At 39.7% G+C, this 27304-nt stretch overlaps 1 protein-coding gene across 15 annotated transcripts in view; it reads right to left on the reverse strand.

Moving 5' to 3' along the window:
- Positions 1–27304, reverse strand: part of LOC131248856 (probable inactive protein kinase At3g63330) — a 170547-nt gene that overhangs the window by 43430 nt on the left and 99813 nt on the right. For 10 of the 15 annotated variants that reach the window (XR_009172502.1, XM_058249339.1, XM_058249337.1 and 7 more), the window contains one exon: positions 20388–20462. The exons of 4 other annotated variants lie outside the window; for them this stretch is intronic. Coding sequence is in view for 9 of the 11 variants with exons in the window: in XM_058249339.1 (XP_058105322.1) it covers positions 20388–20462 (75 nt within the window). In the remaining 2 variants the exon portion in view is untranslated. Of the gene's footprint in view, positions 1–19826; positions 19864–20387; positions 20463–27304 lie in introns of those variants that run through there. One more of the 15 variants, XM_058249341.1, reaches the window with a different exon arrangement.

Raw genomic sequence — 27304 nt, forward strand, 5'->3', positions numbered from 1 at the left:
TAAAATAAGGATATAATTGTCATTTCTCAGATTGTTTAATTTGAAGTCCGTATCTTAAAATTCGGACATCGGGTTGAAATACGGCTTGCGGATCGATAACAGAACAATATTATGATCAAGTCAAAACATTCTCGGGGCCAATGGACTTACAGCCAACGGCTATCCAGTGTACGATCCAGATTTTGGGGCCTCGGGTCTTACAACTCTTCCCTTCTAAAAAAAATTTCGTCCTCGAAATTTCAAAACATATCAACAATAACCATATCATACTTATACGTACCTAGGAATCAAATAGATGAGGGTAACGATTGCGTATCTCTGCTTCCCGTTCCCAGGTTGCTTCTTCTACAAAATGATAACCTCATTGGACTTTAACTAAGGGAATAACTTTAGTACGAGGAACTTGTTCTTTTCTATCCACTAAACAAATTGGCTACTCGATATAGGATGCATCTTCCCGAACTGCTAAGGATTGCCAGTCAATAACAGGTGCTATTATCTTCGGATCACATTTACGGAGCATCGAGACGTGAAAAACATTATGAACTCCAGATAATTGGGGTGGCAAAGAGAGACAATAAGCTACGGTGCCAACTCGTTCGACAATATCAATGTGCCCTATAAACCTCGGGGTTAACTTTCCCTTAACACCAAATCGTACTACACCTTTCACTGGGAAACTCGGAAATATACACGGTCTCCCTCGACAAACTCTAAGGGTCTACGCTAGCGATCTGCAAAACTCTTCTGTAGACTTTGAGCTGTAAGCATATGTTGTCGAATAAGATCAATCTTTTCAGACGTTTTCTGAACAATATTGGGACCTAAAAGACATCACTCACCAATCTCAGTCCAACAACTTGGGGACCTACGAAGTCTACCATATAACGCCTCATAGGGAGCCATGCCAATAGTAGCCTGAAAACTATTATTATACACAAATTCTGCTAACGGCAAGTGGTCGTCCTAACTACCAGAGAAATCCAAGGCACATGATCTGAGCATGGCCTCGAGAATCTGGTTAACTCTTTCGGACTGCCCATCTGTTTGTGGATGATATGCTGTGCTAAATCTTAAAGTCGTCTCCATTGCTTTTTAAAAACTCTTCCAAAACTTTGATGTAAACCTCGGATCTCGATCAGATACAATTGAAACAGGTGCACCATGTAATCTAACAATTTCGTTTATAAACAACGTTGCGAGTCAATCTTTAGACCAAGAAATACAAATAGGAAGAAAGTGGGTTGTCTTTGTCAAACGGTCTATAATAACCCATATAGCATCATGTCGACGTAAGGTTCTTAGTAAACCCACAATGAAACCCGTAGTTACATGTTCCCACTTCCATACTAGTATCTCCAAAGGTTGTAATTCCCCTGCAGGCTTTTGGTGCTCTGCCTTTACTCGTTTGCAAACGTCACACTCAACTTCACGTTTCATTCCAGTCCACCAAAATTGCCTTTTCATGTCCTTATACATCTTCGTAGATCCTGAGTGGATAGTAAACTGAGTGTGATGTGCCTCATCCATAAGAGAAAACATAGACCTAGACAAAGGGAAAACATAAATATCGGCTTGATGAGAACCTTCTATGGGGCCAAGAAGTTTTCAACGGTAGGCGCCCAATTCCCACTGTTTCATGTAGTGTGGCTCTCTTGAGCCTTAGATTTGCCTCTTTTTTTTGTCTTACGCCCTAAAATGGTATGGGAAAATGGATGGATGGTGTGGATCAAACATATACATCACAGTAGGCCCCACAATCCCTGACAGGACTGTCCGTCTACAACTAAGTGTAGACACAGCTTCGGTGGATCCCGAATCCGAACGCGATTGTCTACTGACGTTGCTAGTAGCGAGGTGGCTACTGGATAGTGCTCTTGTGCGGCCCACTATGATGTATGAGTTTTATCCACGCCGTCCACCTATTTTTCCAAATTGTTTTATCGAATGAGCCCAAAATGAGATAGATCTAAATCTCAAGTGGACCACACCACAAAAAAAAAAAAAAAAAAGTGGTGATTGAATGCCCACCATTAAAAACTTCCTAGGACCCAGTATAATGTTTATTTACCATCCAACCTGTTGATCAGGTCACACAAAACTAGATGAACGGAAAACACAAATATAAGCTTCATCCAAAACTTTTGTGGTCCCCAAGAAGCTTTTAATGGTGGGCGTTCAATCACCACGATTTCCCATGGTGTGGTGCACATGAGATTTGGATCTTCCTCATTTTTGGGATCATTCCCTAAAATGATCTAGAAAAATGGATGGATGGCGTGGATAAAACACATACATCATTGTAGGGGTCACATCACCTTCCAGTAGCAACGGGCCACTAACATCATCAGTAGGTAATTGGCGTCCCCTAGATCCACCCAGGTGGGTGGGACCCCTGATTGTGGGGCTCACAATGGTGTATGGACCTTAAATCCACATCATCCAACCATTTTGACAGCTCATTTTGGGGCATGATCCCAAAAATGAAGCTGACCCAATTCTTAGGTGGACCACACCATAGGAAACAGTCGTGATTGAATTCCCACCATTAAAAACTTCATGGACTCGATTGGAATGTTTATTTGCCATCTAACCTATTGATAAGTTCACAAATAAGTAGATGAAGAGACAACACAAATATCATTTTGATCCAAAGCTTTCGTGGCCCACAAGAAGTTTTTAGTGGTCAATTACCATTGTTCCATGTACAATGGTCCATCTGAGATTTGGATTTGCTTCATTTTTTGGCCTTAGAGATTGAAAGTTGAATTATCTTATTGTCGTTCCATCTAAGACAGCGGATCATGCCCTAAAATGAGCTTTTAATAAGGATGGGCGGTGTGAATGTAGTCACATACATCATGGTGGGCCCCATAGTCAGGGGTCCCACCCACCTCAGTGGATCTGGCGATCCACGCCCAACTTGGAAGTGGATTACATCCCATCCTCTCCCAAATTGGACGCAGATTGCATCCTACCCCCGTCCGGAAGCATTAAATGCTTAATGCATCCAGGCAGGGGGCTCTATGGGGTCCACCGTGATGTATGGTTTTATCAACACCATCCATCCATCTTGTAAGATCATTTTATGCAATAAGACCAAAAATGAGCAGATCTAATAAGGAAATGGATCACATCAAAGAAGCAGTGGGGATTGATCGCCTACCACTGAAAACTTCCTGCGGTCCACAGAAGTATTGGATGATGCTGATATTTGCGTTTTCCCTTCATCTAGGTCTATGTGACCTTATGAATAGGTTGGATGGCAAATACACATCATGATGGGCCCTAGGAAGGTTTCAACGGTGGGTTTCATTGTCTCACTACTTTCTGTGGTGAGATCCAAGTAAGCTCTAGATCTTCTTCATTTTTGGGGCCATGCCCTACAATGATATTACAAAATGGATGGATGGTGTGGATATAACACATTAAAGGATTTGCATCACGTAAATCTATCTACGGTGAGTACTTTACATGCACACCCAAGGTCAGAGTTGGATTTGCGAGTGGTATGGGTGGTTGTTCAATGACAACCGTTTCCTGTGGTGTCGTCCACCAGAGATTAGGATTTGCTTCATTTTTTGGGCCAATGCCTTATTTGAATTATTGTTTTAAATAGCGATAACGTGTTGCGTTGCGTTCAACCCTCTATAGCGTGTAGCGTAAGTAGCCTAGTGCGTAGCATAAGTTGTAAGCAGTGTTTTAAATAGCGAATAGCATGTATCGTAGCACTCACCCCTTTGAAGCGTGAGGCGTAAGCTACATGTTGCTAGATTTTTATTCAAGGTTGCACTTGGTTACACCAATTTCATAATATTTCGCACCAATACTGATTAATAATGAAATTTAACAAAATTGCATGATATTTTGTGCAACTAAATGCAACCTAAAGTAATAAGAAAGGACAATGATTAAGTATAAAGGTAGAGAAGAGCAACGAAACCGATTTAATATTGCTACTTATATTATTTTACTAAAAGCATTGAAAAGATTATCTAATTTTTATTGAAAATAGAAAAATGTAACAAATCATTGAAAATATAATTGATTTTGTTGTAGTGAAAAATAACTTGTAATGTAAGCAACATAGCGTATAGCGTATAGTCTATAGCATGTAGCTTACGCAAATTATCATGTAGCGTAGGCTACATGTGACCTAAGCTATTTTCATGAGCTATGTAGCATTAAGGCTAAGCTATGATACGTAGCTTAAGCTACACGCTACATAGCATAGCTATTTAAAACATTGGTTGTAAGACTCGTACCCTAATTAACCATCTGTAGGCTTCCTTTTCGATGCCGGCACGTTCCAGGCGGACCAGATTGGTGACTTACGATCGTAACCATATCTCAGTACGACAATGACCCAAGACATATACCTTGGCAACGGCGACGGCGCTGCGATTCCAACGCCGCGCAGCATGTCCCATTTCGACACCCAGATTAGAGTTATAATTTTTGGTGCAATCCGAGGTAGGCCGCACAACGTACGCATGGCAAGCGGGGGACACTTGCAAGGAATCTTAAAGAGAATCTAATAAAGATGATTTTTCTAAATACCTATTCTATCCTCACACCCTTACCAATACCCATTCCAACAACCCTTAACCAAAAGACCAAAAATACCCCTATAAAGGCCACCTACTAACCCTAGACTACCAAGAATGCCCCTACCCACCTCCCTCTCCCTCCTCATTAGTCAATAAAGACGATCCCTAGCCCATGCCATGATCCATACCACTCCATCCCTCTCTCATTTTTCACATCCCCTTCCTACCCCCTCTCTTTCCTTTCTTCTGTCTCTATCCCTCAAAGCTCTACAACTACCCTAAGCACTCCCAAGCCCCATTCGTATTCACCAATGGTAGCTAGGAAGAAAGTGAGAGGAAATAGAGGAGAAGAAAAGAGAGATTAGGAAAGAAAGAGAGTGAGAGAAAAAAAATATAAAGAGATTAAAGAGAAAATAGTGTTTTGGACAGAGTGTTTGAGGATGAGGTGTTTAAGAGTGAGATTAAGAGAGATTAGAGTTTGAGGGAGGTTTAGAGGAATTTAGGAGAGGAGCTTCACCATCCGAACGACGATCCGGCCCAATCCGGTCATTCATTATCATTGTGAGTGCAAGGGAAGACAAACTCTCATTTTTTTTCCTTGCTTTCTTTCATTTTTCATGGGCCCACATTGGTGAGACCCACTTTGTGTATGTGATAGTTGTGTGAAGGGCCCCATAGTGGCGGGGACCCATCTAGTTGTCCAATCTCTCCCTCCCTTCCTCCCTTCTTCCCTTCTCTTTCTTTCTTTAATGTTGTGGACCATTGTGGGGCCCACAAGTGGGCCATGCTGTGAGATATTGTGCCCCGCACCTTGTGTGGCCCACTGGGATATTTATTTGCTATTCAACTTGTCTTTAAGATCACACAGATTTGGATGAAGGAAACATACAGAATCAAGTTGATAAGGCATTTTGGGCCCACCACGAGGAAGCCAAATAGATGGATGGAATGGATTGTCCACACGTGGGCCCACTTGGAGGCAAATCAATGTGTATATACGTGTATAAGTATATATACATATAACTAAAAAAATAAAAATAAATAAATAAAAACAAAGGGAATGGCTGTTGGCTATCCAGCGACCAGAGGGCAGAAGCCCTTCTTGGGCATGAGCAACGGCCCAACTCATGAGGCCCACCATGATGCACGCATGTCATCCGCGCCTTCCATCTATTTAGCCATATCATTTTAGTGCATGGACCCAAATTCGAGCTAGATCAAGCTTTTAAGTGGGCCAGACCATAGAAAATAGTTGTGATAATGACACCCACTGTTGAAACTTTCCAAGGCCTACTTTGATGTATGTATGCCCTAAAAGCTGACCATGATAGGGCTCTTTGGTTCTACAGTGAGTTGGGTGACTTGATGAATGGAACGAATCACCTTAGTGTGGGCCCCATCCAACGGAACCACAAAAAACCAAAAAAAAAAAAAAACAAAAAAAGAGTTTACGTGCTGCGCAGTAAGGGTGGCGGAAGCCCCACTTGGGCGTGAGCAGGTGGCCCACTCGTGGAACCCACCATGATGTAATTGTTTAATCCACACCGTCAATCTTCTTCTCCAGCTCATTTCAGGCTCGAAGCCCAAAAATGTAGGAGATCCAAATCTTAGTTGACCCACACCATGGGATGAAGTGGGGCAGGGTCTTTGACGCTGCCTCCTTTGGTAGTTGGAGGTGGCCCACCTTGATGCTTGTGTTTCGTCCCCGCCATCCCCTCATTTCACTTGATTATTTTAGGGCAGGAACCCAAAGATGAGGGCAATCCAGATCTCAGGTAGACCACACCACTAGAAACAGTGGAGATGAGGACACCCACCGTTGAAGCCTTCCCAAGGGTGTTGCCCCTTTTGCAGTAAAGGGAGGTGGCCCACTTGTGGGACCCACCACACTGTACGTGTTTCATCCACACTACCCATCTATTCTGCAAGATCATTTTAGGATCTGGGCCCAAGAATGAGACAGATCCAATTCTCTGGTGGGCCACAACATAGGAAACCATGGAGACAAGGATGTCCACTATGCAACCTTCCCACAGCCTACCTTGATGTTTGTAGGCCTCCCAATGTATTCCCTAGCCATGTGTGGCCAGGATGAAGGGAAAACACAGAAATTGACTTCATTCAGAAACTCTACGGGGCCCACCGACCAAAAAACGGTGGTGATTTACCACCCACTGCTGAAACCTTCTTTGGGGTCACTGAGATGTCCGTGACAAATCCACCATGTCCCCCTATTGTGGACAAGACCGAGTCCCACCTTGCTGCATGTATTTCATCCAGTTGTCCATCCACCTTGCCAACCCATTTGGTAGGCCAAACCCAAAACTCAAATGGACTGCACCTTAGAAACTAGAAAGGATTGAACGTCTGCCGTTAAAACCTTCCTTGGGTAACATTGTGCTACACATCCACACTGGCCATATTATGTTCCATCTCTCTGTGTGGGCCCACTAGACAGTGGGGCCCATGGGATGCCTATGAGAAATCCACACTGTCCATCATTTTGTCCAGCCGGAAATGTAGCGTATTCAAATCTTGGCTGGGTTGCACCCAGGGAATGGTGTTGATCAAATGTCCACCGTTGAAACCTTCCTGGGGCTCACCCCAATGGCCATTTTCCCTCCACCTTGTTGAGAAAGTCACTGAGACCTGAATGAAGGAAATCACAATTATCAGCTTGATCCATTGTGTGGCCCAGTGGACAGCGGGGTCTACAGTGGCGTATGGGTTTTATCTGCACCATCCATCTGTTTTCACGGCCCATTCTCTGGACACGTACATGCCCAAAAATGGGCAACGGTATCTCAGGGGGACCCCACTCCACGAGGAGCAGCAGTGATAATGATGAACCCCATTAAAAACCTTCATAGGGTGTCACCGTATTGTATGTGTTATATCCATGTTGTCCACTCTGTCCATCTACCATGGGCGGACCCTGGGCCCACCTTGATGTGTGTATTCCATCCCAGTTTTCCATCCATTTTGGAAATCATTTCAGGTCTTGATCTCAAGTGAAGCAGATTCAAACCTCGATGGACCACAGTAGGAAACAGTGGTGCTAGAATGCTTGCCATTGAGACCTTCCTTGAGCCCGTTGTGTACTGGGCTGTTTGGTTAGCGAGTGGGGCCCGCTATGGACCCCACCAGATGTATATATCTTATCTAGTCCATCCACCTAAAAGGCCTGTCGAAATCTATGTTTTATCCATGCCACAATTGTCCAGTAGGTGTGGCACACTAGGTTGGCCCACCTTGATGATGGGTTGTATATTCCTATCGCCCATCTGCTTTAACAACTCATCTCAGTGCATGGTCCTGAATATGAATCAAATCTGAAGCTTAAGTGGGTCGTACTGCCCAATGCGGGGCTATTTTGGGGCGCCCACGTACTGCAACCTTCCTTAGGCCCACCATGTCGTATGCATTCTAGCCACGTCACCCATCCGTTTTACCATATTATTTTAGGGTGTGGGCCCATCATGGGGCCGATTAAAAGCCCCAGTGGATCACACCACTAAGGTCATGGGGAATGATAATGCCCACCGTTGAAACCTTTATCATGCCGATCATAATGTTTACTCGCCCTCCAACCATTTGGGCCCACGAAGTGATGAAGCCCACTATGATGTTCATTTGCTATCCAATTGGTTAGCTTATGTGGGGACTACTTCGATGTACATTTGGGGCCCACCAATAGTGGAGCACATTGAGATATTTACTTGTAATCCAACGTGGCCATGGACCCATTTAGGTGTGCAAAATCCACCTTGATATGCGTGTGGCCATGGGCCTACCCTTGATATATGTGTGGTCATGGGCCACCTTTTGATATATGAGTTGTGGTGACACCATCGGCCTTCCTTGGCATATGTATTAAAGCCGCATCATCTCATTATGGGACCCACTCTTGAAGTGTATGGGGCCTACGGTTTGGTTCCACAGCATGCTTACATTGAACTAATCTTTGACCTGTTCTTATGGGTTGTGGGTCACCATCTTGGGCCTTGCTTGGGGATGGTTGCAGTGCCCACTTTGATGTCCATGTCGTGCCTACCATGATCGTTTGTGGACCCTATGATTGCCACCCCATTTAGATGCAGATAGTAGCATGTTTTGGCCGCTGTGTGCAGGCTTGTTGAGTGGGCCCATTGACTTGAAAGCCCACTCAAGTGTAGCTCTTTGGGGGGTCGTTAAGGTTCCACCTATTGTGAATGATGCATTTACCTTATCATGTGGTGCGATGTTTTACATTTGTGTTGGTACGACACTTCCTCGATTATTTATGTAGCGTTACATTAGTGATTGGTGCAAAGTTTATGCTTATACTTTCTATATGGCTTTATTTACATTGATGCGATGCCTTCTTTATATTAAGGATGCACTTACTCTGTTAAATGTAGCATTTATCTAACTCTTGATTTAGCATTGCTCTTATATTTGGTATACTACTCTTATGCTTGATACGGTATTACGTTATCATATCTCATCCGCATCATGTTTGCATGACTTGGATAATAGCTAATTCATGATTTTTGGCTTGCCTATGCGTGGTAAGGCCACATTGACGACCTTAGAACTTGGGGCATTCTTAGAGAACCCATATGAGATGGGGCCACCCTGCATGTATGTATGGCTTACATGACATGGTTGAATGACTCAGATGATGGACTCATGCATTCACAAATTGCATGATGCATTTGCATCCACACCCTAGTGACATCAGAATTGTGGCCACCACAAGATTATCGTGGTTGGCAGCTTGAGTATGGACATCGGAAATCTGGTTACGTTTACTGGGCACGTAGAATGTCCCTGAGTGGAAGTGCCTAAACCCTGTGAACCACAACATTCTCCAATGACGAGACCGAGTAGATAACATGAGTGCCTGAGTGCCAAATATCAGTAGGCTGCGTCTCCCATTGTGTTGGGGTCAGTTGAAAGGGGGTGTAACCAATGTTGTCAAATCACATATGCGATCGCGTGCAATTGCATATGCCTATACACATATGCGATCGCACAATCGCATATGCGGTCATATGTATATATATATATATATATATATATATATATATATATATATATATATATATATATATATTTCAAATTTTTTTAAAAAAATCAGAAAAATAGGAGGAAAATAAGAAAAAAATGAATAAAATATATATATATAAAAACTAGGGGGAACTTTAAACAATGAATTAAATATTAAGTCATCAACATTCAACAATATAGTTAACAAATATTAACCAACAGTCAACAGCACAGTCAACAATCAACATCAACACACTTATTAAGTAAACAAAATGAAGAAGTTATTTATTTATTATTGATCTACTATATACAATGATCTATTTGTCATTATGGCATTTGATCACCACCACCATCGTCATCATCACCATCATCATCTAAGTCATCTCCTTCCACATACACTTCTTCTTCTGTTTCTTCATCATCTGTATGTACTAATACTTTATCAACATCCAATGGTGGATCTTCAATTTGATCATTATCATCTCCTCGTTTTATCTCCTCAATCTCTTCAATGGGTTGATTGCTACTACTCGCCCCCCGGCTCCCCCTATCATTTTGCCTTCGAGTGGTACCCAGTGTTCGAGTTGTCGGTATCGCTACAAGTTTCGTTGGCTAGAGATAAAGATATAATATCGTTATCGCCGATAATATCGCTGATAACCGGAAATGCAGGGAAAAGGGAGGAAACTTGGGGAAAATGATGGAATTTTTTAGTGAAACTTCAAGACATGGCTAAATACACATATTTACATATTTAGGAATAAAAAATTGCGAAAAGAATACATTACATAATAAGTTTTCATTTAATGGGACCCAAAAAGCATGCGATGCCATAAAAAATCACTTTAATAGCTACAAAAATGAGTTTATATATTACAAATGCAGCTGGCATACATTAATTAAGACACGTAAAAGTAAATGAACTCAAAGAAAAAAACAAATATATGATTGATCGAGAACTTGCGTGGCCCATTAATTGTCAATCACCACTTTTTCCTTTGGTATGGTCCACTTGATAATTGGATGTACTTATTTTTTGGATAATAAGCTAAAATGATTTGGCATCTACACCGTTAACTCATTTTGACAAATCATTTTATCGTATGGGCCAAAAAATGAAATGAATCCAAATCTTAGGTGGACCACACCACATGAAAAAGTGATCATTGAATGACAACCATTTAAAAAATTACGGGGGCTACATAAGTTTTGGAGCAAGCAAATATTTATGTTTTCCCTTCATCCAGGTCTATTAGACCTTATGAACAAATTGGATGGAAAATAAACATCATGATGGGCCCCAGGAAAGCTTCAACGGTGGATATCATTCTCACCACAACTTCCTGTGGTGTGGACCACTTAAGCCTCATATCTAGCTACATTTTGGGCTCATTCCCTAGAATAACATATCAAAATGGATGGACGGTGTAGATAAAACAAATATATCATGGTGGGCCTTACAGAGCCCTGACAGACCATCCATCTCTAGGCTCCTGATCCGCGCCAACGCAGATTTTCCCAACAGCAGAGTTACCTGAGAACTTTCTGAGAACTCATCAAATGTGATGTGAGTCCAAAATCTGAATGGTCTAAGTGATGCAACACTCCATGAAACTTCTATGGTTCAACTTTTGCTTTCATCTAAGACTTCAATGGGCCATTATAAAAGAAAACATTTTTCTCCCTTGATTTGCATCATTCTTTGTTATGGCCCACCAGAGTTTTAGATCAGGGTAAAATTTGGTTCCTGGGAGTTTCATGGGATGCCACATCACATGAACAGTTCAGATTGGAGGCCCACTAGACGTGTGAAAAGATGCATACGTGCCTCATGTAGCCGTGCCCGATGAAAAAGGACGCGGATTAGCTATATGACAGGTTGAGTAGCGAGACTCGCTACTAAAGTGACATCACCAAGTTATGTGGATCCTATCATGATGTATGTGTTGTATCCACACCGTCCATCCATTTGGAGAGAACATTTTAAGGCATGATCAAAAGAATTAGGCCGATCCAAAACTATAATGGACCCCACCACGGAAAACAGTGGCGTGAGTTACACCCACCATTGAAACCTTCCTAAGGTCCACCGTAATGTTTATTTGAGATCTAATCTGTTCATAAGTTAACACAAACACTAAATAAGGTAAAACACAAATATCAGCTTCATTGAAAACTTTTATGGTCACTAGAAATTTTTAATGGTGAGAGTCACTCTCTCCACTTTTTCTGTGGTGGGGTCCACTAGAGATTTGGATCTGAATCATTCTTTGGCTCATGACCTAAAATGGTCTCTCAAAATGGATGGACGGTGTGGATACAAAACATACATCATGGTGGGACCCACAGAACTTGGTGACGTCACTTCAGTAGCAAGTTCGCTACTCAACCCGTCAGTAGCACATCCGCGCCCGATAAAAAAGGGCTCCGAACCCATTTTTCATCCGAGAGACCCTGAAACCCTGGATTCTTCCCCAAATCTCCAGATTTCTCTGGATTTTTTTATTTTTTTTCTCATTTTCTTCCTAAATCAATTCCGTTAACAATCTAATAGAAGAAAGAAGAAAAGGGAATCGAGATTTTCTTTACGGTAACCTACGAATGGCGAGCTTCGATTCAAATGGCCCACCAAATACAGCTTCCAATCAGGGTAATCTATTCTACAGGTGCGGAAATCCACCCTATTGAAAGTTTCCCTCTCTCTCTCTCTCTCTCTCTCTCTCTCTCTCTCTCTCTCTCTCTCTCCAATTTTTTCGGAATATTTCTTCCGACGCGTTTCGTATCGTTGGACTGTGATACCGACATTATCGGCCGATATTGCGAACACTGAGTGATAACTGGACTTTTCGCAAAAAATCGATAAAATCGCCGAAAAATCGGCGATATTAGGAAGAGAAACGAAAAAAGGGAGTTTCGGTGTCGCAACTCTAGCGATACCAAAATTATCGGCGATAATTCGATAATATCGCCGATAATTTAAACACTGGTGGTACCTTCTTTAGATGCCGATTCGTATGCGACATCTTTAACTTGCGCCCATGTCAAGTCCTTTCCAGCAAATACCGGGTCATCCATTTCTACGAGCCACTCGTTATCTACATCTAACTCATCTAGGCAGAGAGGGTCAAAGAAACCAGGCTTTTCTTTCCTAGTTTGGAATCGTTCTAGCAACTTTTTATTGTATTAGACGAAAACCAAGTCGTTGAGCTTCTTTTGCTCAAGGCGGTTCCTTTTCTTGGTATGAATCTACATGAAAGAAAGCACATTTGGCATTAGTTATTTAGTTAATTAATTTAGCTTACACTAAAAAAATTGAAGTCTACAATTACTAAACTTACCGCCTCGAACGTGCTCCAGTTGCGCTCGCAACCGTTGGCAGAACACGTGAGTCCAAGAATCCTCATAGCCAGCTTCTTTAGAGTTGAATCATTTCTGTTCGGATCCACTTTATAAGCAACCCATCAGTCAGTTGAGAAAAACAATTTAAGTAGGTTAAGAGTCGCTTTGTAGATTACATTGTATAAAAACTATTTGTAAGACATTCATAGTACTTATTGGGCAATTTCATCGTCTGATGCCTGATGATGATATCCCTTGAGAATATGCCCTCACTCTTTGTATAGAAGTCCAATAAAACTGAGATCATGTCCTGTTCTTCTCTATCTGGACTCATTCTTTCTAACACATCAATAAATCCAACCATATATAAACAGGCTGGGTTAAGGATGTAAGCAGCAGAATACAATGGAGATGACATTTGGCTACCCCATCTTCTATCTATAATATCTATAATTGGCTTGTCATCACACTCTATATTTAAAAATGGTCCATGATCTTATTTCTTGCCCTCTCCATCGCATCATATATGTAACCCATTGCAAGCTTCTCACCCCCATCCACCAATCGCAACATGGTGACTAAGAGCTAGAATGCTTTTAGCGCCTTTACCACTTATGTCCAGAAACTTTGCGAAATAATTGTTTGTTGAACCTGCTTCCCTTCAGCCTTCTTTGACCAAGGTCCACTTGTAAAATCGGCCAACCGACACTACAAAGCTTCTAATTTCTGATTTTTTTGCATGTGATCTTTGTAGTGTTAAAAAGATTGTAGCGAAACGGGTGACTGTTGGACGTAGCAAGTTACCCCCAATGTGTTTTCTCATTTGACTGAGAAGAAAGGCGCGTGTACATAAATATCGTGATTCTTCTAACCCTTATAATCACATTTATAAATAACCTACCTACATCTTCTAACATCAGATCAACACGTATGGCCACACAGGGGATCTAAAATAAACAACGCTTCTCCATAAGAAGACAACTGTCCAATACGTATGAGGCTACGTTGTCTGTAATTACCTGTATAACGTATTCCTCACCTATTTCTTCAACTACATTATCTAGTAAGCTAAACAAGTATTCTCTAGCATGTGAATGACCCAATGCATCCACGAACTTCAAGAATAGTCCCAGCTGGACAATTTACTAGAAACTTAATGAGAGAGCGACCAAATTTATCAGTCCATCCATCAGCCATGAGTGAACACCCATATGTTTTCCACGATTCCTTATATTCAGCTATAAAGGATCGTGTATAATCAACTTTAGTTTTCAAGCATGTCCCTCTCATTTCATGATATGAAGGAGGTTTAAGCCCAGGTCTAAATTGACCAATAGCCTCAACCATAACTTTGAAGCTCCTCGATTTAACTGCGTTGAAAGCAATGCCGGTTTGGTAAAACCACTTAGCAATATATTGAATAGTAGTTTTTTTATCTTTTTGTTTATACCGGTTTTCTAAAGTTGTTTGAGTCGGCCCTTCACCCCAACCCCTTTGGTCAACCACATCCTCAAGGTGTGGTCTACACCATCTATCCATGAGCCCATGCTCTCAAGCATTTTTCGAGGTCGTTGGTTGCAGTTGTGGTCTAAACCGGCCTATCGAAGTTGGAAGAGTGGGACTAGCTTTATTTACATCATTAACTACATTTATATCTTCATATGCATCTTGTTGTATATATTCCTCATGATGTAAGGCACTATCGCATCTCTTTCTTGATTATTTATCCATATATTCCATGATCTCCCTTCAGATTTTTGAAGTAATTTTGTCACATGCTTTTGCATTTAACCCCGGTAAATGTGCAAGGTGTTGCTTGTGCTACGCAATGCCACCGGAACCCACATAACTCACATACTATGTGAGTCTTATCCGAAGCACTACAATAGTGCCCATACTTCCAATCCAAGTCATTCGACTTGGGTTTTAAAGAGGAAGATTGGGAAGAAGACATGTTGTTGGTGTATGTGTTAATTGTAAGTTGTAAACTAGTAAAAACTAAAGTAAAGACTAAAGATGGAAAGAGAGAGAGAGAGAGAGAGAGAGAGAGAGAGAGAGAGAGAGTTACACTAGTAGTAGTAGAAACTAGAAAGGGAGAGGGAAAAGAAAATGAGAGAGAGAGAGAGTTACACTTACACTAGTAGTAGAAAGGGAGAGGGAAAAGAAAAGGAGAGAGAGAGAGAGAGAGAGAGAGAGAGGAGAGAGAGAGAGTTACACTAATACTTACACTAGTAGTAAAAAGGGAGAGGGAAAAGAACAGGAGAGAGAGAGAGAGAGAGAGAGTTTGTAGTGGGGGGGGGGGGGGGGAGAGGGAGAGAGAGAGAGAGTTACACAACACAATTACAAAAACACAAATTACACAATCTAAAATTCGGAAATAAATTCTTCACTTCTTGTCTTCACTTTTGACTTGAGTCTTGAGTCTTGAGTCTTGAGAATGTTGTAGACTTGTACTCTTGTAACTTGTAACTTGTAAGTAATAAACTAAAAAAAATAAAATAAAATGTTAGAACTTGGAAGAAACTAATAACAAACTAACTTGTAACTTGTAAGTTGAGTCTCTTGACTCTTGATTGTAAAGAAAGAGAGATAGAAAGAGAGAGTGGTGGGTGTGTGAATATGATTATGATATTTTGAACTTGAAATAAACTAGAAAGAGATAAAAGTAGAATTAGAACATGTAATGTGAGACTGGAGTTGGTGTGAGTTCAATTTTGATGTATTCTTGAATCTTGCCTGCTTTACTTTCTTTATTATTGAATCTTGAATCCTTTTCCCTTGATTGAAACTTCAAACTTGAAATATGGAGCTTGGGCCTTGGAATTATGTAAGAGAGAATGAGTGTAAGAGAGCAAAGAGAGTTTGAATTCTGAGTGCATGTAGGAGTCTTTTGAATGCCTTTTTATATACTAAAAAGGCATATTAAAAATAAAAATAAAAATCCGCACATGTGGCATATGCGATCACATATGTGCAGAAATTGCATATGCGATTTGTGCTTCAGTGTGCACATAAGTGAATGTGCGATCACACATGACAACACTAGGTGTGACCTTATCCAACCGGGTGAAGGGGGTTGTAAGCTAGGTTGTCTAACCAGATCGTGAAATGGGTCCTCTATCAGCGAGCCGGGTGGGGATTGGCATACCACTGATGAGACGGATAGTGAGGTCTCTTCCACCCACTAGGTCATGCGTGCGATGGGGCGGCAAGCCAGTGTTAGAGTGTACTAGACTCCGATGATTCCAGATGGGAACTGTACTAAGATGCGGATTAGACATCAGGATTGGCATGTTGCATTGCATCCTTAGCATATGACATTTGGCCCTGTATGCCTCCGCATCGCATTGCCTGGGTATGGCTAATAGTATTTATGGACTTGCCAACCTGACCCTCCATTCTGCTTAATATGACATTTGTATGCCTGGCGCATGCATTGCACACATGCACTCTAAGCTTTGTAGTAAGCTTACGCACGTTGTTTACGTGCAGGTTATGATAGACCGCAACAGCATTGAGGCAAGGAGCAATTGCTTGATCTTTTGGACTTTTGTTATATTATGTATTTCTCTTTCAGCACTGTACTCGAACTGATATTATAGTGGAAATATGATGATGTCTTTAGTTTTGGTACACTTATGGTTATGCTCATGTATGAAAAAAAAAAAACACCTTAAAAATCCTCCTTGTGGAATCCCAGGATCGGAACGTGGCGTATGATAGCCGGGAGCCGAAAATGGGGTACTACGAAGGATGTCACCACCGAATTCAGAGCTCGAAAATTCTGTAAGCCCGTTCAACGAGTTTGGGGCGTGACAGAAGCTACACATTACTTCTACTTAAAAATAGAAAAATACGATAAATAGAATATATATATATATAGACACACACACACACACACACACACACACACACACACACAAATGCCTAAAAGATTATTTATTTTTTCAAGTAGAAGCATGTTCAAACAAGTTATTAACTATCATTTGTCAAAAGCCAAATCACATAAACCAAATCAAACTATTATCGCATCAACAACTTTTTAAGCAAACTATAATTAATAATGTCTAATTAAAACCACAAGTCACAAGTACGAAAAGAAATTAAAATCCCACAAGTTGAGAGTATCAAGTACAAAATACATAATATAATTACATTTCAAAAAAAAATGCAAAATATAATTACCATTTATTAAAAAACTACTTAATTTATGCTACGAGCTCGCTACATACGCTACGCACGTTACGACGCTACAGGAGATTTAAGCCATTTGCAATGAATGCCAAAGTTCATTGTTCAATCCAAGCTTTGAATATACCAATGATTGCCTTTTAGACAATGATTGAATGATGAACTCCATGAGGAAAGATGGCTTGAGAAGATGGGTATTAACTTTTCCTATTTACTCTCTCAAAGTCTCCCTCAAATACTCACCAAATTGCCAAGAAACAACCCCCATTGATATATAGAACGAATTCCCAATAGTCAAAAAACGGGCAGAAAACTGTTAGGTTCAATGTCATCGAAGAGTCTTCGATGCCATCGAAATGACCTACAATGCCATCAAACCTTCTTCGATCCCATCGAACCCAAGCAACAAAATATTCAAATAGTTGTTGGACAATTTATTTTAATGCCATCGAGCGTCTTTCGATGTCATTGAAGGTCATGCCATCGGAAAATTCTGAATATATGACCTGAGGTTGCCCGACAATTTGTGTAGTATTTCAATGCCATTGAAGCTAAGTTCGATGTCATTGAAGCTTAAGTTCGATGCCACCGAACAGGCTTTGATGCCATAAGAAAAATCAAGAATTATATAAATTTCTTGCTGGACAATTTGAGCACTTTTTCGATGCCATCGAAGCTTAAGTTCGATGCCATCAAAGCTTGAGTTCGATGCCATCGAAAAAATCCGGATTTTCCTTGTTTTGTTGCCGGACTATTTGTGATCTTTCTCGATGCCATCGAGGTTGTGTTTGATGCCATTGAAGGGGTCTTCGATGTCATCAAACAGGCTTTGATGCCATCGGAAAAATCCAGAAATTACTTAAATTCTTGCTGGACAATTTTACCTCTTAGCTCGATCCCATTGAGCTGCCTTCGATGACATCGAAGGCTGTTCGATGGCACTTCGATGCCATCGACAATGTCTGAATTTCAGAATTTTGTTTTCACTCGGACATCAACTTCCATAGCCTTTTAACATATAGTAATGGTTCTTCCTAGATGATTTTGGTCAAGTATGGGCTATGTTTGAAGGGTTTAGGTAGAGGGTTTGGCGAGGTCATGAGGCTTTCTTACCATATCTTGAACTTCAAGCCTCTAACCCTTTTGAGCCTTCAATCTTGGGTCTTCTTTGGGGCTCACTTGACTCTATGAATCTGACTTCATGCTAATTGACAAACTAGCAAGTATAGCTTCTACAACAATTGAAGCCAAAATTACTCCTGTAATTTTGACAGCTGTTACTCCAGCAGCCATTGATATTGTGTCCCTAGACTCAGAAGCAATGACCAGTGTGGAACATGTTCAATCAAGCAACCCACCTGAAATTAGCACTATTCCTGCTAGTTCAGAACATGCATCACAATCACAATCTTCTACCACATCATCTGCCCAGCGAAAGATTTTAGTGTCGCCTGCTCAACCTTTTACTCTGAAGCTTGATCCAGCTTTGTTGCCTTCCTCAGCTTTGGTGACTGAGATAGCTGAGGAGAATGCAGTTTCAGCTGAACACGTGATAGTGGCTGAGACAGTGATGCCAGAAGGATCGGTCGAGACAGAAACAGTGGCGACCGAAGAGGATATGATACAACCGCTGAAGCTACAATGGAAGTGACCGGACCGGTTTCGACCGATGATGTAAGACCACAGTCAGTTGATATCGATCATCCTGTTGGAGTAATTCCGATCGAGGTTCCTTCAACATCAGTCAAGGTTGAAGCGTCATAGCTATGCTACGGGCGCTATTCAAAACACTGATTTGAATTAAAGGGATGTTTAATGGTTTTATTTTCATTTAATAAAAAAAATAAACCCTTCATAATGTAAAACATCTCCAAACATGAGACGGGCAAATGTGTCAAATCAACAGATTTCAGACATTTCAGACGTTTGTTAACAAACAGGTTGTTTCAGATTCAGTACTTAACTTTCAGACTTCAGCAACAGTTACCAAAAAGGTTTTCCGACTTCAGATTTAACAAACAGGCCCTAAACAGTTTTATGATCCAACTAATTTAGATTACATATCTGAAGATGATGATCCATTAGATGAATGGCTCGTAGAGAAAGATCTTACTCTCCATAATAAATTTTCTCAAAAATACAAGCATGGACGTGGGAAGGGTGAAGGCCACATGTTGAAGGTCGGGTGCCGCTATAGCTGATTTTTCAGTCTCGGTCACGAACATTTGAAGATGACAATGACAATGTTCCCAGTCTCTCTCTCTCTCTCTCTCTGAACAACCAAAGAATTTCTAATTCTCATAACCGCTAATGCGAATTTTAGAGGTCAGAGACTCAAAAATTCAACTTTTAACAAGCCAGGTAGGGAAACAACAACTTTACCAGAATAGTCTGACGATATGGACTCTTGAGTTTTTCATTTCTCATCCAGATATGTTCTCACTTTTTTGCCAACAAAAATGCGTCGATACAGTTAAGGTATAGGACGATACGGCCTATACAATATCAATTTTGTGCCCAGCTGATACACCCACTGAAATTGAATTTCAGAAGCCTTTTACCCATTCAAAAAATTTGAAATTGTTTGGTAAACGGGTTTTACTGCACTTGCTATTTTCTTGTAATAAATTTTTAAATTACTTTTCTACATCCTAACCTATTCCTATTACCTGTATGATAACATCTTTTAAAATGGTATCCATGGTACTGTTGTCCTTCCCTCTAGTAGCTCTAATCATCATGGAACCAGAACCTTAACATACAAACAATTAGAAGCTAGAGGCGCACACAATTCCCTTCTTCGAATATAAATTAAGAACACTCACACCGAATATGAAAATGCCAAGAAAAAAAAAAAAAAAAGAAGACAGCAGTTACAATGGAATCTGAGAAATTCTCACACATAACAATGGTCAAAGAGCAGATCATTAAGAAAATAGAATCAAGTCTTGTAATTCATGTATTACAAAAAAAAATAAGATGGAAAGAAAGAGAATGTATAATTAAAGCTTTCACTCAATAACAAGGAAAAGCTTTTATGAAGTGTATCAAATTTCTTGTGAGATCAAGCAATGTAAGCTCTATCTGAATCGACTGTGGATGAGCATGTAAACATATGGTCTAAGAAAGCACATCTATATCTCATAACTCGCATAAGAGATTGTCTAAGCTTTCACATAATTAGAATCTACCCAATGAAAAACAGTAGTTTAATTGATGTATAATAAGTGCAGATAGTGACTCGATAACATTTCTGATGGGCAAATTGACACTTACCTAGAGGGTCCATTAGATCCATATAGATGCTTGACAGTGAACTCATCAATTGCACTACCAAAGTCAATTATGCGCCTAAGCAATCAAGAAAAATTATTTCATTAGTATAACTCAAAAAGTTAGCTTAGTGCCAAGTTGGACATGAAAAATGTTTGCTTTTTGAAACGAAAAATCGATCTAGCAAGCAAGTACTGCACGACAGGTTAGGGATCGAGTAACCGGTAATTGGTACCGACTCTTGTGGAAGACTATCCAAATTTTCCTTTCAAGAAATAAGAAGTCCCCTATTCCAAAACAGCTTTAACAATTGCTCCTAAAAGATCTACAGATCATCAGCGTGCATAAACACCCAAATTAACTTTTTATAGGTAAAAACTCTTCAAGGAATGAATATTGACTCCTGATCTTTCATTCAGTATAGAGTAATACCTCCAAGAAAGCATATGAATTTTATCATATCATTATCATGAAGATGTTCTTTTATTCAACTACAATACTCACCCAAGTGTATTTCTAAATTTACTCTTGCATTAAGAGCAATGACCAAATGGTATTGGTTAAGGAAGATGAGATCAACAAAAGTTTGAGAAGCTATTTTCAGAACTTGTTAAATAACCATCACTTTAAGAACTTAGGGACGGAAGGAATCACAAACTCAAATGAGGCCAGAAACCATATATATTATCGTAGGATTAGGATATCTAAAGTGAAAGAAGCTTTAAGAAAGATGAACACAACAAATGCCCTAGGACCAGAAGGTATACCAACAAAGGTTTGGAAGTTCATCGGAGATATTGGTTTATTTTGGCTGACAAAGTTGTTCAACAAGATTGTAGGATTGAAGAAACTGCCAAACAAATGGAGGAAAAGTAAGGTGGTAAATATATATGAGAATAAAGGAGACAGAGAGTTGCACTAACTATTGTGGGATTAACCTTACGAATCGTAATATGGAATTTTAGAAGAGAGCGATTGAGCAATAATAAAGGCATGAGACAAATGTATCAGAAAATCAATTTGGATATATGCCAGCAAGGTCAACAATTGAGACTATTTTCTACTTGGAGAGATTGAGGAACGATCTCATCACACTTAAACATACAACAAGTTCCATAGAGAGTTAATCTGGTAGGTGCTGGGAAATAAAGTAGTCTCAAGAAGAGATATTGACATGATTAAGGATATGTATGAGGTCGCGATAACAAATTTAAGGACCACTAGTGGAGAGATGAGTAATTTCCCAATTACTGTAGGCTTACAACAGGGGTTGGCAATGAGCCATATCCTTTTACATTGGTCATGGAAAAGTCATTGAGGGATTAAGTCCCATGGTGTATGTTGTTTGTAGATGACTATTGTGATTGACGGATGAGGGATGGGGTAAACACAAACCTAGAACCAGTGTTCGAAATATCGGTATCGCGTTACGTCTCGGACCCTTGGGATACGGATACGTATCGGTTATCGCATGGGATATATCGGTTGCATCGCGTAATGTATCGTTGTTGTTGGAAACATGGGGAAACATTGGAAATTGGTCGAATTTTTCAATAAAATTTCAGTGATTGTTAAAAAAGACATCAATACACACTTACAAATCAAAACATTCAAAACATTACAAAAAACAAGTGCACATAATAAGCTTTCTTTGTATGGGGTCCTAATCTATGCGTTGTCTAACTGAATTGCTGCAAGCATATTCAAAGTTTATTCATATAATTTATATATGTAAGAAGACATGTGGCAACACAAGCAATACATTCAAAAGAAAAAGAAGAATCACTAAATCAGGTTAGATAAATGTTTGATTTTATGTTTGGACACAGATTGCAATTGATTAGCCAAAAATTGAGAAAATTTTAGTTCTTTTTTCAATTTTCCGCAACTCAATCATTCTCCTCCAAATCTTAAAATTAAAGCTCCCAATCCATGATTTTTTTCATGCAAAACATGAAAAAACATGGATTTGTAACAATTTGACATTGATTTAACATGATTTACAGAAAAAAAAAAAAAAAAAAAAGGATCGAAAATAAAAAATGCTAACCGGATCGAACATGTGGGATATATCCCACTACGAGTGCGTTTTGTATCGCACAAGTGGGATACAAGAAATATCGTGGGATATATCGGCTGATATCGTCGATATTTAAAACACTGCCTAGAACTATGGAAGAATCAAGAATGGTTTTAAAATTAGTCAAACTAAGATGGCGTATATGGAATGAAATTTTAGTAATCATATGAGTCGAACGAGGAATTAGTTATGATTTCCCACCAAGAGTACCTGAAAATGACCATTCCAAATATATTGGGTTAACAATTCAAGATAGCAGACGGATTGAGAAGGATATTGCTCATGGAATTAGAGCTAGGTGAATCATTGATGGAGTAGAGATGAGCCTCTAAAATATTATGTGATCAATGGATAGCAATCAAACTGAAGAGTAATTTTATAACATAGCTATAAGATCATTCATGCTTTATAGAGCAGAATGTTGAGCAGTTAAAGAAAAACATATTCATAGGACAAGTATGGTTGAAATGAGGATATAGAGAAGCATGAGTGGCAAGACTAGGAAGGATTGAATAAGATGAGGGAAAATAGACTTAGGTGCAAGGTCTTACATAAAATATTGGTTGGCGTATCCGCCAGCTTGCTAGCCAATATAATACAGGTTGTTTCAGTCATACAGCCACCATATTAGGTTGATATGACCCTATAATGGCCAAAAATTTGGGGCCAAAATCTCAAAACTTATTGGTGAAATTCTAAAAATGTGAGGATCTCAAATATGTATTCCTCTTTTGGTTTTAGACATGTATTTGATGGTGTAGCATGCCATTTCTTTGGTAAGAACCTACTAAAACCTGACCACATAGGCCCTAACCAAACACATATCAAGCATGATTTGGTGGATTATGACCCTTTACATATAAATACAACAAAAAGAAAATGGAAAATGAAAAATGAAAAAAAAAAAGAAAAAGTGATGGTATTTCCCAAAGTTGTCCAAGTTGCTTCAATTCATTGAATCCTACTCAAATTTTTGGTTTTGATTCACAAAATAGGACAAGATCTAGTTTAAAATTAGTTTCTAAAATTCCTTCATGGGAGAAGTTGAAAAACAAGAGAAATTTTGAAAATAAAAATTTTCAAATGGGCCATTTAGGGCTTTATCAGCCTATAACAGCGTATCGGCCCACTTTTTTCATAACAGACCAATTTACCCCCATATCACATAACAGGGGTGACCGTTTCCTTCATGTATTGGCCAATACACCAATATATAACCATTTTTTTAATACCATGCTAAGACAGTTTAGCCATGTGCAGAGGAAAGCAAGGATGGCACAAGTTAGGAGTTAGTTAATTCAAGTTATAGGCTCTACAAGAGCAAGGGTAAGGCCCAAAACGATGTTAATGGAGGTAGTAAGAAAAGACTCTATCACCAATGTTTAACGGGGGATATGGTCCTTAGAGTGGAATGACAGAATAGGATTCATATAGGCAAACCCAATTAGTGTATTTGAAATAAGGATAAGTGGAAAGACTAAGAAGGATAGGATTAGAAGTGAATGCATTCGAGGAAACCAAGCACCAATAGATAATAAAAGGAGGGAAAATAGACTTACATAGTTTGGCCATGTGCAATGGAGACCAAGAACTCCACTAGTTAGGAGTGAGCTGGTTGAAGTTCAAAGCTCTAAAAGGGCATGGGGAAGGCCCAAAAGGATGCGGGTGGAATTAGTAAGAAATGATTTGATGACCTATGGTTTAACTGAGGATGTGGTCCTTGACGGAGAAAAATGTAAGGGCAGGATATGTGTAGACAACCCCAATTAGTTGGGATAAGGCTTAGATGATGATGATAATCACTTTTTGAAATATTCACGAGTTATTTGGGAGGTCTTTTAAAAATGGGAGAATTTTATTACAAAAGCGTGTATGAGAATTTGTGCTTCTCAGCCCAACATGTTACTCTAACAATATGTAAGTTATAAGTATGTATGTTAGTTATCTTTCTATTTGAATTGTGTAAGTCTCATTAGACAAAATTTCATGGTTTTGCTGACATTCACCATGTTGCTGAAGTATGTTAAGCTTCACCAGCTTCATCAGTGCATGTATTCCTACTCATGTTGTTCATTTGAATGGCCAGCTTTTCACAGGATATGTGCACTAATTAGATGCTCATTAGAATTTCAACCTAACAAAAAGTAGGTTGGAAATATATTCCCATCCAATTGATGGATATTGTAAGCTACTTTTAGATAGTTCAGACCACAATCAGTCTAGGTTCTGGCCAGCGGCATATCCAAGAGGTTGCCATTGTATTGTAAAGTCCACATCAATGAGCACAGTCCCTGATGTGTGCCGGTTCACCAACATGGTGAAGGGCAGCAAAATGCTTCTACCGACTGCTGTATTGGAACAGAAATGGTAGGTTGCAGCAGAAAGGATTTTACAAGAATGTAAAACTTTGAAATGATATGAAGAAAATTTAAGACGTAGCTTCATAGTTGATGAGAACATGGACTACCTAGTGTTGATGGATCCAGTTGATGTACTAACTGAGTAGTTTTGAGGTAGATTAAAGCATGGAAATGGGCCCGAATATCTTCCATAATGGGTCAAATCCATAAACCAATCAACGGACCACACCTTGTGGCATCCGTGGTACACTTTTGGGTCCACAAAAAGGTCTTTTAGTGGCATTTCCCTTAAGTTAGGAATTTTGGTTTTTTTATTTTTTATTTTTTTTGACGAAATTTGGTTTATTTTGCTTTACTTATGTTTCACTTAAATAAATAGGCGGATTTTGGTCTTTTTCTTTTAAATAAAGAGTGAAGGGTTGAGATTATAACATTCAACCCATACCATAGTTTATACTTGATGTAAGGCCCAGATTAGTAGTAGGGCTTTCTTTTTGCTTCCCTTCATATAAAAACTCAATAAACAAATAATAATAATAATAATAATAATAATAAAAAAAAAAAAAAAAAATTTGATGATGCTGCCACCAACTCCTCAAACCTTTGACTTAGAGGTTACGAAACCATCACATGGACCAACCTTGTAAAGACAAGGAATGTCGGACATTTTGATCTTCTCTACAAGCCTGAGACTAGGGTTTGTGCAAGTGCATATTTTCACGAGTGGGCCATATAATATAGACCATCATACTGGTAGAGCTTTGATTATTCGTTGGTTATTATATTGTTTTTCCTTTCTTTTCAAGTGGAAGAATCTCTATTTTTGGAATGGGTTATGTTTGGGCATGATTTGGTTCTAGGGTTTGGTATATCTATGTGCAATTGATTATTCCCATTCACAAGCTCCACTAGATTTGGCATCAGAACGTTCACTTCCGCCACTGTTCCATTCATGCGTGAGCTTCTTATTCTACAATTATGCCACATAGAGGTAAAGGTTGTGGTGCACAAGGAATGGACTAGGAAGATAGAGATCCGGTAGAAGAGATATTTGCCATGTTAGAAAGGCAAAAGCAGACCATCTCCCAAGTCCCAACAACATGTTATGCTATTTGTGAGGAATAAACCACCGAACTTAGGAAGACGATAACAATGAGTCAAGTGAGAGTGACATTAACCCATTCCATCATGAAACTCCGTTTGTTGTGCCACGACAAGCGGCACTGAGAGATTATTATGATTGATTTAGGGAATTGGAAGTGAAGGTGGAAGCCCTTGAATATCATGGTAGTATATATGGGGACAATTTTCTGGATTGGATCAATGCAGTGGAAATGATCTTTAATTACAAAGATGTAGATGAAACAAAAAAGGTGAAAATAATTGAAATAAAGTTTTAAGTAGAGCAGCAAGGTGAGAATAGGTTAAGGTCACCTGAGAAGGTGCAGAAAGTCCAAGGTGAAAACACGAGAGAAGATGAAGTCTCTTATGAAAGATGCCTTTCTACCCATTGACTATGTGCAATCTCTTTCCAGCGATTATAACATGTCTGGAATGGGGACAGAATCATAGAGGACTATGCGGAAGAGTTCCATCATTTGGTGGCTTGGAATATTTATTTGAGACCGAAGAGCAGCCAGTTACTCATTTCATGGATGGGTTGCAGTCCACTATTGCAAATCAGTAAGGAATAAAACTAGTTTTTACTATTGCAGGAGCATGCAGGCAAGCCACATTGGTTGAAAAGAGGAGCAAAGCTAAGTATGATCACATTGAAGTTTTTAATCAATCCATTGGTATTCCGAGTAGTAGTAGTAAGTCTGCACGAGATTCGAATCAGGCCAAAAATGTCACTCCAGCATCCGGGTGATGAGTTATAAACTACGAGGCAATAGGACGAATAGGTTAGAATAACATCTGATGTTACAAATGCAATGAAATTGGGCATATTTCCTCCAAATGTAGAAAGAGACAAGTCCATTTGGAGGAACAATTAGTTGACGATGAGGGTAAGACCACAAAGGGAACACATGATGCGGATTATGATACTGGCAGTGGAGATGACGGAATATATGGTGATAGTTTAGAAATGTTGGTGATCCAAAAGGCTCTTCTTACACCCAAATCGCCCAAGGACGATGATTGGTTGCAGACTAATGTATTCTACACAAGCTGCACAGTGATTGGCAATGTCTTTGGGGTGATCATCGATGGAGGCAGCTGTGAAAATGTCATCTTGGAAGTAGTAATAGAAAAGCTCCAGTTGAAGACCAAGAGGCATTCAATTCCATACACTTGTATGGTTTAAGAAGGGCAGTAAGGTAAAGATTTCCCATCATTGTTTAGTTTCATTCACGACAGGTAAAACCTATCATTACAATGTACGGTGCGACGTAGTTGAAGGGATGGACGTGTGTCACATATTATTGGATCAACCATGGTTGTATGACCGATGGACCATTCACGATGCTTGGAAAAAT

The sequence above is a fragment of the Magnolia sinica genome, chromosome 6 (genome assembly GCF_029962835.1).
Source record: "Magnolia sinica isolate HGM2019 chromosome 6, MsV1, whole genome shotgun sequence".
Taxonomy (NCBI): domain Eukaryota; kingdom Viridiplantae; phylum Streptophyta; class Magnoliopsida; order Magnoliales; family Magnoliaceae; genus Magnolia; species Magnolia sinica.